This window comes from Neodiprion pinetum, chromosome 6, assembly GCF_021155775.2.
Source record: "Neodiprion pinetum isolate iyNeoPine1 chromosome 6, iyNeoPine1.2, whole genome shotgun sequence".
NCBI classification, from domain to species: domain Eukaryota; kingdom Metazoa; phylum Arthropoda; class Insecta; order Hymenoptera; family Diprionidae; genus Neodiprion; species Neodiprion pinetum.
This window is the reverse complement of record NC_060237.1, coordinates 23,587,812-23,601,608: the sequence shown is the minus strand read 5'-3', so window position 1 is coordinate 23,601,608 and position 13,797 is coordinate 23,587,812. Positions and strand designations below refer to the sequence as shown.

General features: G+C 40.6%; 1 protein-coding gene across 14 annotated transcripts in view; it reads left to right on the top strand.

The window, feature by feature from the left end:
- The window catches only part of gro (TLE family member transcriptional corepressor groucho), a 58,300-nt gene that overhangs the window by 839 nt on the left and 43,664 nt on the right, over positions 1-13,797 (top strand). For 9 of the 14 annotated variants that reach the window (XM_046630491.2, XM_046630500.2, XM_046630497.2 and 6 more), the window contains exon 2: positions 261-1,004. In XM_046630491.2, the coding sequence (XP_046486447.1) occupies positions 969-1,004 (36 nt within the window). In that variant the 5' untranslated portion in view covers positions 261-968. Of the gene's footprint in view, positions 1-84; positions 1,005-13,797 lie in introns of all 14 variants that reach the window. The other 5 variants (XM_046630495.2, XM_046630492.2, XM_069137021.1 and 2 more) reach the window with 2 other exon arrangements.

Below are 13,797 nucleotides of genomic sequence, written 5' to 3'. Positions count from 1 at the left end.
AGCTGACAAAAAATTGCTGCTAGGCCGACATCAGTTGCTATTATTGATACTTTAATTTGTTCTTCTTATTCGTTCGGTTCCTAGCTTGCGATCGCTTCTTTTTCTAATCAGTCATCGACGAGGGCTTAAATACGGTGAAACGGAGCGCGTTTGATCCGCGATATGTTAACCATTCGATGGGCAAACAGATAAAACCCTGCGTCGTACATTCGTCTAATATATACGTAATACATCGAGTGAAATTCAACTTATTTATCTAGGCACGACGCTCTGAATCATAATCGCGTGACTGCTTTCTTCGTAACATCGGGTTGAAAGACGTTTTACTGACCGTAGACAAAGGAATACAACGAACTGATTCGAAAGGTGTTCGCAAGAAAACTCTACGTTAACAACAACAACAATACCAACAGTCATAAAACTCGGGTCAACGTGTTGCCTGTGAATTGTTGTAATAAACACATATCCGTTCTGTTCCGTAACGTGAATTTTAAGTTGAAGAAAGGTGTATGATGAAATAAAAAACTTAAAATTAAAAAAATTGAAAAAACAAACGAATAACAAGTAAAATAAAATTGTAAATTGTTACAATACCATAGAAACGACTCTTAGGGCGTGAAACATATGAACGCCGCACGCGTACGGACGTCTGGATGTTTGTGAGAAAGAAAAAAAAAATCCGAAAGTTCGTTCGGAAAATATGTGCGTGGTGTGTAACGATAGTTTAGTGAGGTGAAACCTTCATGCTGACGAGGCGGAGATTAAACGTGGAAATATTAGTAGGAGTCCCGGATGCGATTCAAGATTTACCTACTAAATTTAGCAATGAAGTGACTCGACGTCGCAGCAGTTGACAGTCGCCTTAATATCCCCCCACCTCTCCCATATCCTCCCCCTCTTCCCCGCCCCCCGCCCCCCCACCCCCATCCCCGACACCGCCGCCAATAAAAGTATTGGAAACAATTAAGATGTACCCCGCGCCGGCGAGACATCCATCCGCTCCCGTAAGTATTACCCTAATTTTTGTTTTTCAATTTTCATTCTCCTCGCACATCGTTTTATCTCTCTTTTTCGCTTCGCCGTTATATTGGGTATAATTCTCTTCTTTACGGCTCTGTTATTGTTGGCAGAGAAAGAAGGTGATGATATTTCCCTGATTCACCTTTCATTGTTTAGGTACTCATTGTGTGCGGTGTTGTATTCTTATCACTATTTTATTCTTCTTCTTCTTCTTAATCTTTGGAACTTCAACCAACTCCGTCAACGCCGCTCACGGCATTAGGTTTGAACACACGGCGCATAACATTTATTGAAACGTGGAGATGTTTAGGTTTTTTTTTTTTCTTTTATTTTCTTTTCTTTTCTTCGCGGTGTGTGTGTACGGCTGGTACGTGGTTTAAGTGAGGTCAAGAGAGCGAGCGAGCGAGTGAATTGAACGAGGGTTTGCGAGAGACGAGGGGGAGCGAGAGGGAGTAAGAAAAAAAGGGGGAATAAAGAAAGGAGTAAAAGAAACGAAAAAGAAGTTACGTGCAAGGAATGGAAGGAGGGAATAAAGGAAGATAGCGAGTGTGGGGAGCGAGCGGAGCGAGGAGTATGGAGTATAAACCAAACAATCGTATACCTACCTCGTCCTCCTCCTTCTCCGCCTCCTCCTCGTCGCCGCTCTCTGTTGAGAAGTTGGAGGAGGAATGATTCTGAGAATATTTATACGCTTCTTTATTCTGTTGCAATATGTGTGTACGTAGTTTTGTGCGGTGGTCAAAAGTCGCGTTGAATCGAGCGTACGATTCGCGAGTACGTACCCGTATAATTGGCTTTGGCTTTTCGCCTGTACTCGTTAACGAATTTATTACACGTACACGTGTATTTATCTATATAATTGTATACGTATAGCCGGTTCTTTTCTTTCTATTTTCGTTTATTTCATTTGGTCGGAAAAACTTGCAACTCATTTTCGATCAATCCACGGTGCTGACGATGACCGGAGTAATAGAAGAATTTTCGTAGCAAAGTTTTTATGCAAAGAAAACAAATCGATTTTCTTTCGAGGATCTGGACGATGTGTGCGTGTGTTTTTTAGGGAAAAACATTACTGCGTTCCTTTTTTTTTTTTTTCTCGATTTGTCGAAGTTGGTTCGTCATCTCTTTCACTATCCGCCGCTTAAATTCCTCTTCTTAATTAACATGTGAGACATGAAAATGCGCGCGTGCTTTTAACGCCAACGACCAACGAACTACAAAGTCGCGTACTAGAAGAAGAAGAGTAGGAGGAGCGTGAGGAAAATGAGAATATGACTGAGGAATACGTAAGGAAGGAGGAACACGGAGGACGGTTAATGAGTCAAATAATCTCGCCCTCTTGCTCACAATCAGACACACTTTCCAACGATCAAGTTTGATTCGACGGTGACATAAAAATCTATACTCTCGACGACCAATTAATTTTCACGGCGGTCAGCTCATCCTCAGACGTGTTTGGATATACGTGTGAGCATACGTATACATACATATACGCCTGTGTGCGCCGCACATGTGTGACCGAACTCGCCGCTGCGACTTGTACATCCAATTCATCCCGAACCATGCAACCCCTTCCTCCCTCTATAGCCTGGTTTTACTTTGTAGACTGCGACGTCCTTTGATGATATGGCGTTGCATAATGTATTATATCGCCTCGTGCGACTTTCGATAACTTTGAATTAATAACCTCGTTCACGTCACACACACGTAACCCGGAATCGTTTCTTATACGTAGGTACGCGCATATCCTATGCTCGTGTTTACGTGTGCTCCATTTACGTACGTAGGTATACAGCTTCGATCAACGTTCTCGTTTTTTGTTGTTCCGTTGCGCGAGGTAAGAGAAGTCTAGTCGTAATTTCCGTTCAATTTGTATAATTTCTATGTAACGTTGCCGCGTCGTTATCGTTTGTGCAATTTTGTTCGTTTCTCTTTTTCTTTGTCGCACTAGCTGTTTCCGTTTTATTTAATCGACGGTGTACAACTGCCGAGGCACAAGTACAGAATTTATCGTTACAACCTGTGTATAAGGCGAAAATTCGTTCCACGGGATTGTATCGAATTAATTTTTACCACGGGTCGTTAAGAGTCGGTTCAAACTACCGAGATAGCTTCTTGCCTACAAGTATTAAACGTATAGGTCTATGATGAGACAGACGCGAAGTGAAGTATACGTGAGCATATGAAAAATGTTGGGGGGGAAAGGAGAAGAAAAAAAAAAAAAAAAACCAAAAAAGAGAATCCGTGATGTCGATGATTCTTGTTATATTTACACTGCGTGTGCCCTGCCTGTTTCATGTACCCTATGGACTATAGACTACCTGTATGTTTAGCAATTTATGACGGGCAAAATATTCTCCTCGAAAGTTGGCAAAGCATTAATCAGCATTCGTTTGCATTACCTAACGTCTTAAAGTCTCGAGCGTCATCGATTCGTGTAGAAAATTGAAATTTGCAGGAATTCTCTCTCGTCTCGTTGTTGAAAATTAGATACACCACGATTTTTGCCGACTTGAACGTTTACTTCTTACGACCAATGTACGTATGGATTGTAATGTAATATTCACTACCTGAATATTTGTTCTGTTTGGTTGATTTTTAAATTAGATATAACGTGCTTATTGGTACCTCGGTGCGAAAGCTGTCAGAAATTTCTAGCGCTCCGAGATAAGTTGATGATCGATTTGTTGAATTACGGTGGGAAATTCAGCTCAGAGTCGATTAGATTAATATTTCGATGAAAAAAGTAGAACAGCATTTGGTATATCGTAACAGCGATTGATTGAGTGAGTCATAATTGTGATTGGTTTGGTTCTCCGTGAATCGTTGCAGCAGGCTAGTGAAATTAATAAGTTTATTGGTAGGCAAGCCTGTAATATAAAGACAAAACGAACGATATCGATCGTCGTTGATTACTCGATGAATCGGTACAAGTCGGTGGTGAGATCCGATCTTTGAAGTTCGGGATGAAAAGTGTGGGAAGTGTTTGCAGCCTCTGATGTCATCCTCGCCTCTTCCACGGACGACGGACATGAGAATCAACGAAATGGAGCGTAGCGGCTCTCTTGACCGGAAACAGCAAGCAACAGGACGAATTGAGTCGAGAATAAATTCACTATCGACGGCTAGTCGTGATTACAGCATTGATTTTACGCATACCAAAGGTGGAGAATGCGACTCGCGATTTCTATTCCTTGCCGATGGAACCGCGCTGATAAGATCATCCTTAAAGCGTCGTGTGTCCTGCTGCAAGGATTCTAATTACTGCGTCAACGTTTCCGCAGCTGTTTTATCGCCCAGCGGCGCTGGGTGGAGTATAAAACGATAAAATTGGCTATGGATCGCGGTAAAAACGAGAGACGCTTTTACGTATACCCCTTGGCATATATCAATTTCGCGCATACGCTTGTCGATACATTTATATTACCATATCGATGCTATCTCCGTTATTTAGCTCGTGTACCAATAAATCTGCTTTCTTCAATCTGGCTGAATCCCAGTGAACCATGACTAAATCGAATACAAATTACAATTTTATTCTACACTCGATCGATTTTTCGGATCAATAATGATTATCCGATGGTTGATATATGCATAGTATTTATCAAAACCTTGATTAAAAGGATTCTGTAATATGTACACTTTGAATCGGGCGGTAGTATTAATTATTACGTTTATAGTTTGGATTGTCAGTCGTATAATATATGCCTCTTTTAAACAATTCTCTTACTTTCATTTAGATATATTTATTCCATTATCCTTGTCATCGCGCTAATTGCTTCGCGGAGAATCGTGAAACGCGCGGTGGCTGAGTCGAGTTCGTTTCTCGTCTGCTGCTTTGCACCCTCCGTTTGACCAAAATCATATAACTCCAGGGGTGTGTTTCTTAAACAACCGATTGAATAATTCATATGCTCTCAAATTACGAAAGCGCGGCGCGGCTAAAGATGATGATTTGCATATTTGGGTCGCGTCGCATTGCCACTGCAGTCGCGTTTGCGATTTGAAAAGTAGTAAGTTGGACAAAAAAAATTTTCCTCAAATTGCATTAAAAAAAAAAACGACTCGGTCGAAGAAAATTTCAACGAGCTTAAAAAAATTCAAATACGAAAAACGTTTCGTCGAATATGTTTTCTTATTACATTTTATGTAACACATACAAACACTGTGTATGTATATATTACGGTGTTTCAAAAACGAATTTTGTTTCTCTTGGAAACAGGTTCAAAAGTTTCATTTACACATAAAAATACTCTGCATCCCGTTGGTGGTGTATAATATATATATAGCTATAAATGTGTACAAATATCTATGCTTTCCAAACCTTTGTAACAAAGCGTAGTCAACATCATTAGAACACACATTAAAGTCATCCGAAAACTCGATAATTGATGATAACTATGCTTTGTTTCAAAGGTTTGGAAATTCATTTGAAAAATATTGACCAGCTTACGAGTATTGTAACTTTTTATCGAAAAGTCGAATTTCCCCATGCTAAATGAATGGGAAATAAAAATTAAAAAAGCGACCTGAGCCAATCTTTCGGGAAGATCAATTTTCTATCAAGCACCACCAACATTCGAGAAAAAATAAGAAACTTTTCTCCCAAACCACCCTCAGGCGTACCTACATTTTTATTTAACAGGTCAGTACAGCACGGGGTTTATAAATATCCCGGTGTACATAACAGTCGAATAGTGATTAGATTAATCCGCGGGCGTAAGACCGACACCGGAAAGGATTTGCAGTTACGTTTTACGAGTGAATCGTAAAGACGCGACCGGAGGAGGAGGAGGAGTCCTCTCGTCTGTTTAACAGGGCTCGGAAGGGAGGCAGGGAGGGTTTGGTATAGGTATAACTGTATACACACCTATAATAGCTGCGTGCAAGAGCGGGAGTGACGGTGTATACGTATAACAGGGGGCCAGGGGTGAACCAGATTATGTTAATTGATTATAAAACTACGTTAGCGGTGGCTACGGCTGGCTGGTATGGAGAGCTTGATAGAGAAGAGACGGGTCCCTCGATGCTTCTCTTCTTGATCGACCCCTTCTTCCTCTTTTTCTTCTTTTTCCTCCTCTTCATCATCTCCTCTCCGTCCCCCGTTGTTGGGCTCTCCCTTTATCACTGCAGGCTCATCAAATCAATTTATTAACTTTTCCCGCGACCAACCTGACCTGACTTACTTCAACTCAACGCAACTTATGTAACCTGACTTTGCACTCTCTGTCACTCTTGTATTATAATACGTGTAACGCGTTCGCATTGCTTACGAAAAGATGATGCGACGATGACGATGATGACGTTGACGACGCGTGTTTTTATTTGCGACCGGCATCGTTGCAACGATGAGATTTTATTCGCACGCAGGATTCATGGCTTGTTACATACGTTCTTGTTCTTTTTTTATCATATGCTGAAGAAGTGATAATAATTTGCACGCGTGATCCCAGCGTCTATATTTATCCTCTTTATATGCGGGGACCGGGGATAAGAGTATGAATTGGAATGGAAAATAAAAACGATACGATAAAAGGAAAGAATTCCTATTGTATACGATATGCGCCGCGTACTCGTTCTGCCGCCGGCGTGCAGAATTGAATAATTCCTTTCTCTTCCCTTTTCGCGCTACGCGTTGCTATTTTGTAAGAATACGTTCACGGGCCGCTCGACGGCGCCCACAATTATGCAACCATGTATGGAGTGAATTTGAAACCGCGCAGGTTTAACTGCTGCTGCTGCTGCTGCTGCACACATCGGTGTAATGTGTATAATAATATACAGTAAACTTCGTAACGTAAATATTTATGATCCTATACATATCCAGCTCCTACATTATTATATACCCGTATCCGCTGTCATTACTCGTTATGTAAATATATCGTTTAAATAATTACTCAGCTGGCGATTTGTACGATACATTATATACAATATATATATGCATGATATCATCACAAGCGCAACCATTGTTTTAAGATAGTTCTAATTTTTTTCTTTCATTCAATTTTTGAGTACAGCGCTTCTTCGTTCTACACCTTGTTTGAATAATTTGCCTTCATTTCTAAATCGTTGTTTCGAAAATTTGCACAATTTTCATATTCGTCGGCGTAGCGTTATGTCGCACGGTGATGACGTTTTACAGAGTAATTTACGTTTTCACCACATAGAACACAAGTTTTGATTATGAAAAATTGAATCGTTGTATTATTGAGGATTGAGTTCGTGCGTTAATAACCGGAACAAAAAAAAATATGTCCTCGTTTCCAATTTCGTTTATTTCCGATTGCTTTTTTTTTTTTACGTTTCTTGCGTACGCCACATGTATATATGTATACACAGGTGTGCATGCGTGTATGTGTACAGTTATACGTATATCAGTATCAATGTAATAACGTCTGTGTATCTGGAGGTTTGCATTTTTTTCGCTTCGTTTTTTCCCCAGTCACAGTGCAGATTAAAAAATAAATTGCACGCGCCTGCAGAGCTCGGCTGCTGCGAATGTGCGTTATGCACGCCTGTACGTACGTACAACGTACATTAATACATGTATATACGTTGTACGGGATGAAAAATGTTTTTCGTATAAAGTACTCGAATGACAATCGCTAATCAAATTGTGCTCCGGCTAATTGTTCGGTGAATTGCTAGGCGAATTGAATCCGGGGAAAATTGAAAATCTCGCTGAACAAAAACTAAAACAAAAGAAGGAACTGGACGGGGTTTAAAAAAAAAAAAAATAACAAAACAACAAATACTGCAAAAAAAAAAAAAAAAAAACCAGAAATTGGTAGAACAGAATTAGCGCAGCGTTCGTGATTCACTAATTTAATATTAAATCGATCTGCTGCACTGTATTTGGTCGCGAATTATCTGTTAGTCGTATCGGACTCACCACTCCTTATAAAACTTGGGTCCGCGTAAGGCAAAGTGTGTACGTATCAAAGTTGACCGACCGCAGAGGTGCAATGCGTGAAATTGAGATTGCCTTGTAGTCCTAGTTGTATTATAGCATCGGAATGCAAGCATTTGAGAAGATAATTTGTCACTAGGCGGTATATATAGTTTCATCCAACGAGCACAATATCATGTATATACCAAAAAACCACTACATTTTGTATAATATATATATATATATATATAATATGATAGTGTAATACATACATTGTTTTTTTTTTTCGTCTTTACGCGAAGTTATCTCATCCCATTCCATGTGTACCATACATGTTATATACATATAACTGATAATGTGTGTATACGTAGCTATGCGAAGGCAATGTAAATAATGGTATAAGGGTATATTTGAGTTCGGTGGGGAAAACTTCGCCTTATCCTGTGTATGCACAACACTGTGTGTAGGTGCGGTACTACCTATGTATAACTTGTCGGTTACAAGACTATACCTCGACTCTCTTCCCTCGTTCTCTTCGCCGATGCCGACAAACTGTATTTCGAATAAAGTTCTCACTTTCAAACTTATGTTGTTATTATACGTCACTCGGAGATTTTGACGCGGTCTAAAAGTTGTCCCTATTATACGTTACGTACCTATTCTTTTTATAATATATTATATTGCGGTATATTATTCTTAAGTTGTTATAGTTATGGAAGTGTATAGAAATAAAAAGAATCCTGCGAATAGGAAGGGACGAATTATATGTAAATTATGCGTAATTGTCATTCTGATTCGTAAAGATCTGGCTAATTCTTCAGTTTTATAATTCCAAATGATTAATACGAATATTTTGCGTTACGCTGTTAAAAACTCGTAAACGATGTACTCCAGTCGAGGAATTTCGACTGTTGCCCGGCTTATTGACCTCGTCTATAGCTACGTGTACCGAGATAAAAGCTTACCTCCAAATTCGACGGTCCGTGTAAAAACGTAGTGTAAAATGAAAATTTATTGTAAAAGAAACGGCGATAAGACGGGGAAAACGCGACAAACTATTCGTAAAGAAACGATTACACCTTGTGTTTATCAAGATCCAAATCGAAATCCAAATCCACGCGTATTACAACGAAATCAACTGACCATATCATTCCCTAAATAATTGGTAGGTTTTAGCGGCATCATTCCAACGGCTTTGGGGTGGGTACATAACAGGGTCTAGTCTATAGTCTACGGGGGGAGTCACGGCGTATGGGTTTCGGGGTTTCGGGGTGGCCCAGGGGTGGACGGCGAGGGTGGCAGAGACGCCGGCAAAAGGGGCGGGGATGAGAGAGCGAGAGAGCGAGAGAGCGAGAGCCGTTGGGCGCCGCGGGGTTGAGGACGACGACGAGGTGGTGGAAGTGGGGGAGGAGGAGGAGGGGTTGTGGGGATCGGTTAGGTTAGCGATGGGGGGTTTGGGGTAAGAACGGTATGACAAGCATTTGATGAGGGGACCACCGCCGCCCACTGAAATCCCCTCAGTGGTTCTCATTCGTATCAATTATGCTCTTGTTATTATGCAACGTATTAATTCATTTGGTACGATTCGTTCTAAGGATAAATCTCTGTTGTTTCTTGTAGTCATCTCTTTGTTTCATGTATGTTTTATATATACATATATACATATATATCTTGGTTTTCGTGGGCAACGTTGCTCAAACTCTGTATCCAACAAAAGATATTAAGAATTTGTGACAAATTTATTACACGCATATAGTATGACGTTAGTCGTGGAGGAGTTTGATTGATGAATCTTTTGGATTTAAATCCGATTTTAACGATGTATTCAAAAGTGTTTGCGATTAGAATCCGAGAGGTATTTGTACTGGGCAGTTTATACGTATGTAATTTGAAACGAAAACCTTTAGTTGGGAACCAATCGAGTTGGTTGCAAATGTGGATTTGCGGCGCGGTGTAGAGCGAGAGGAGAGGAGAGGAGACGATGCATTCATCGTCGTATCGTTGCTGCAAACGGATGAAATTTTTTGTAATTCGAAGGCGAGAATGGGGGAAGGTTGTGAGAACCACTGCCGCGAGGCTGGCTGAACATTTACATTTTCATGTCAAACAAGGACCCGGGACTTCGCCCCGGCAAGCGGAAAGCGGAGAGCGGAGAGCGGAGAGCGGAGAGCGGAGAGCGACGAGAAGGGGTGTGCCAGTCGGAGGAGATACTCACCCTAGAACTGGCCCTAAACCTGAAGCTCAATGGTGGGATGGGGCCGATTGTTTGCTCAGAATTCGAAAAGGGGCGAGGGGTAGAGATGGGTAAATGGATATATGGATGGACAGATAATTGAAGAAATAAAATTAAAACAGTCGAATATACTGATAAATAAATAGACAAATAGACAAATAAATGATTAAATAAGTATATATATCGGAACGAATCAACCACAACCGTATGGTTGAAGACTTTGTCGAGAACTAAACTAACTAGGTAAAAACTGAAAACTAGAAATTTAATAAAACTAAGCCTTTTGCTCTTTCCTCTCAACAAAGTACGCGGATGGACGGCTTTTGAAGATGCCGATGACAGTTGTCGCGTTATTGTCAATCGAACACCGTAGACGCGACGCGATTCGATTCGCCGACTCGTAGACTTGCTCACGATCACAGACGACGTTAACTCGCGATAATCAGAGAGGCTCGTCGCGTAACATCAGCCTAGGCAAGTGATAGCGCATCATCCATAACCTTGATTAGAGGAGATTGAGTGTTGAAGCATCACCGAGGAGGATCCGGCAGTCCGTTGCTGCCTGATGTTACGTATGACACGATCTGTATCGCTCTTTCGAATGAGACTGAAGTTGGTAACGTTAACGTAACGATGAGGAGTTGGATTTTCGGAATTAGTGGATATTTTTTTTTTTTTTAAAAAACGTTTACCACATACCGAAAAGTCATTAAAATGCGAATTGGCGACTTTTCCTAAACATGCATCGTTACGGTAACGTTACCGGCTTCGTCCTCGTTCTTTCGAACGCTTTGGATATAGCACGTGGAATGATAATTGGGCGAAAGTCATTATTGAAGGTGAACGGAGGATCGATCTTTGCCGTTTGCGACAGGAACAATTTTTGCACGCTTCCACAGCTGCGGATAGTTTGCAGTGAGAATAGAACGGTTGAGTAAATTTAAGAGAGTGAGAGGATGAGAGGGAGGAACGCTAACCTTTTTTTGCTTACTTTGTATTCTCCTTTTTCCCTTCAAACTTTTCTTTTCGAGGCAGGGAATTTCGGACCGACGTTCTTATTTCGTATATGTGTATATACTTATACACACGTATACTTATGTACGCACATATCTACCTGCAGCGCGCGCTGCACATGTTTTTGAGGGTCTTATAAGACCCTATTCGTGTTTAACGATCCACGTGTATAATCCCGTGAGATATCACACCTCGAGTTCTCTCGCACGGATTCTTTCATCGTTTATATTTTATTCTGGTTTTTGTTGTTGGCTTTTTTTTTATTTTTTATTTTTCCTTATTTCGTATTATTTTTTACTCGTTTCATTCTTCCCTAATTATCGCTCCTCGAGTTCACTAGTTGAGCTACCATACGATTTATGTATTACATATTTTGATCTACACCGTATAAATTATAATTTGAGAGTTTTAACAAGCTAGAATTACATGATTGGTATTTTTTTTTATGTTAACTATGGAACGAGGCAGCTTCAGAAGGAAAAATCCTTTGTTCGCAAGTTTAGGATTGTCCCAAAAACGGTAAACCTGTTGTATGCTCTGAAAATTCAAGTCTTCGAAAGTCATTTTAAAAAACTCGAGGATTTGATTTTTTCTTTCTAGCGGCTAGGTACACTGTAACTTTGACCTCTGTTTACATGGAAATATGGTAAATGTGGAAATGTCTAGAAATTTTTTCGAATACTTTTATTCGCGGTAGCGATGGCAGCAATTACCAGCGCAGTGTAAATTTTAAGCAAATAATTACAGTATTGTCATATATTTTTGAACACACGTCGCTGTTGTTGTCGCTCTCTCATCTTCATCTTCTTTTCTCTCCTCCATTTTTTTTTCTTCTTTACCTTTAGCTCGAAAAAGGCTCTATTAATTAACCCCACAATACAGAACATCTGGCCTGCTATTCGTCGCTGCCTCTACGTGTTTATTTAAGGCAATTAAAAAGATACGTCGTCGTAATTACCGCACGTATATTTAATTCGGGTTCCACCGTCATTTGTCGCTTGGTAACTTTCGGCACAATCTCGCGTATTATTCCTTTCGCACTGCGTTATTAAATATGGACGATGGATGTTTTTATACCTGTACTAAACCACATATGCGAAATCAATTGTATATCATCGTTACACGTACGGCACACCTCGCTTTTCTTCTCTATCCTCGCAAAGAATGGCGCGATGCAAAGGAAATACAGCGCCATGTCGCTATTACGCATGTAACACACAGTTGCTCGTGCATGTCACCGCATTTTATCACGCATATATGCAGATAACACATGCCTGTTATTATATGCAAACTGCAGTGAATACTTATGCCACTTTTTCCGCAAGCCTTGTTATTACCTCACATCCAAAATTAGATTACCTCACAATTCTCCCGCGTTCCGTGTGTACCTGTATTATACATATTATATGTATAATACAATCAACACATCGTGCTTCAGCCATTAGATTACAAGCGCCAACTACCGTCACCTCGATTATTTTATCCGACGATTTTATGAATCTTTGTCTAATGTTATCCCCTCCTCCCGTTGCCTTCACTTTCCTCTCCCCTTCTCTCGGTAATTGACGTACCCGTGTTTCGAACAAGGATCGGCTGAGGGAGAAAAGATTATCCGATTATCGTATAATTTATTTTGTCTGTTATTTATTCCATCGACGATAAATTATATACCTATGTATATATATATTATATTATATTATATACATATATGTATATTTACTGAGATAAATATTGGAATATAAAGTTGAATGCATATCGTTAAATGTGAAATTTTACAACTTCTTTTTCCGCATACATCTACGCGTTGCAGCGAAGAAACCTCTCCCCCCTCCTTACCTTCTTAACTTGCGGCAGAGCCGTTTCTGAAATTTACGATCATTTTAACTCGCTGTTCTGCAGCAGGATACTAAAAGTTTTATATTTGCGTGCGTACGCGTGTGTGTTATACATACCTACTTGCGACTTGATTTCTTTCGACGTTAATACACAATCTTATACAATGAAATGTAACATCCTTCCACGTCGATGTACGATGTTAAAATTTTTAAATCTATTATCAATCCAACAAATCGAATAATCACTTGGCACCATACTTACGTCAAAGTGTCAAGTGGCCAAAATCACTGCGTGTCCAGGGGATCCCATACAGACGTTATCGCAGCGGCACGGCAGCATGCAGCCGCGAGTCGAGTACGCGTGTTTGTTACGTGGTTGTACCACCTCATCCTCTGACGCCATATTCATATGCCTACGTGTATGCATTATATATATATATATATATATTATATATATGCGTGTGTGCATATCCCGCGGGACGTATCGCACGAGGCCCTGCAACTAGAAATACCGAGGTTACATATTTTCATAGCCATTGTGTACGCGGTCGGACGGCGGCTGTAAGGACCGACTTACGAGTTATACCCTTATACATACACGTAGACCGCCATGTTGAAGCTCTGATATAACGACACGGTCGCCGACGACGACCGACGCGACGCCACCGCCGCCGAGGTTCTTTCTCTGTAATATGATTTATGACATCGCGACCGCGACCTGCAAGACGTATAGCGATCCGAAGGAGAGGATCCGTACGACTGTGTTACACCCTCTCCTCTCCTCTCCTCTCCTCTCCTCTCCTCTC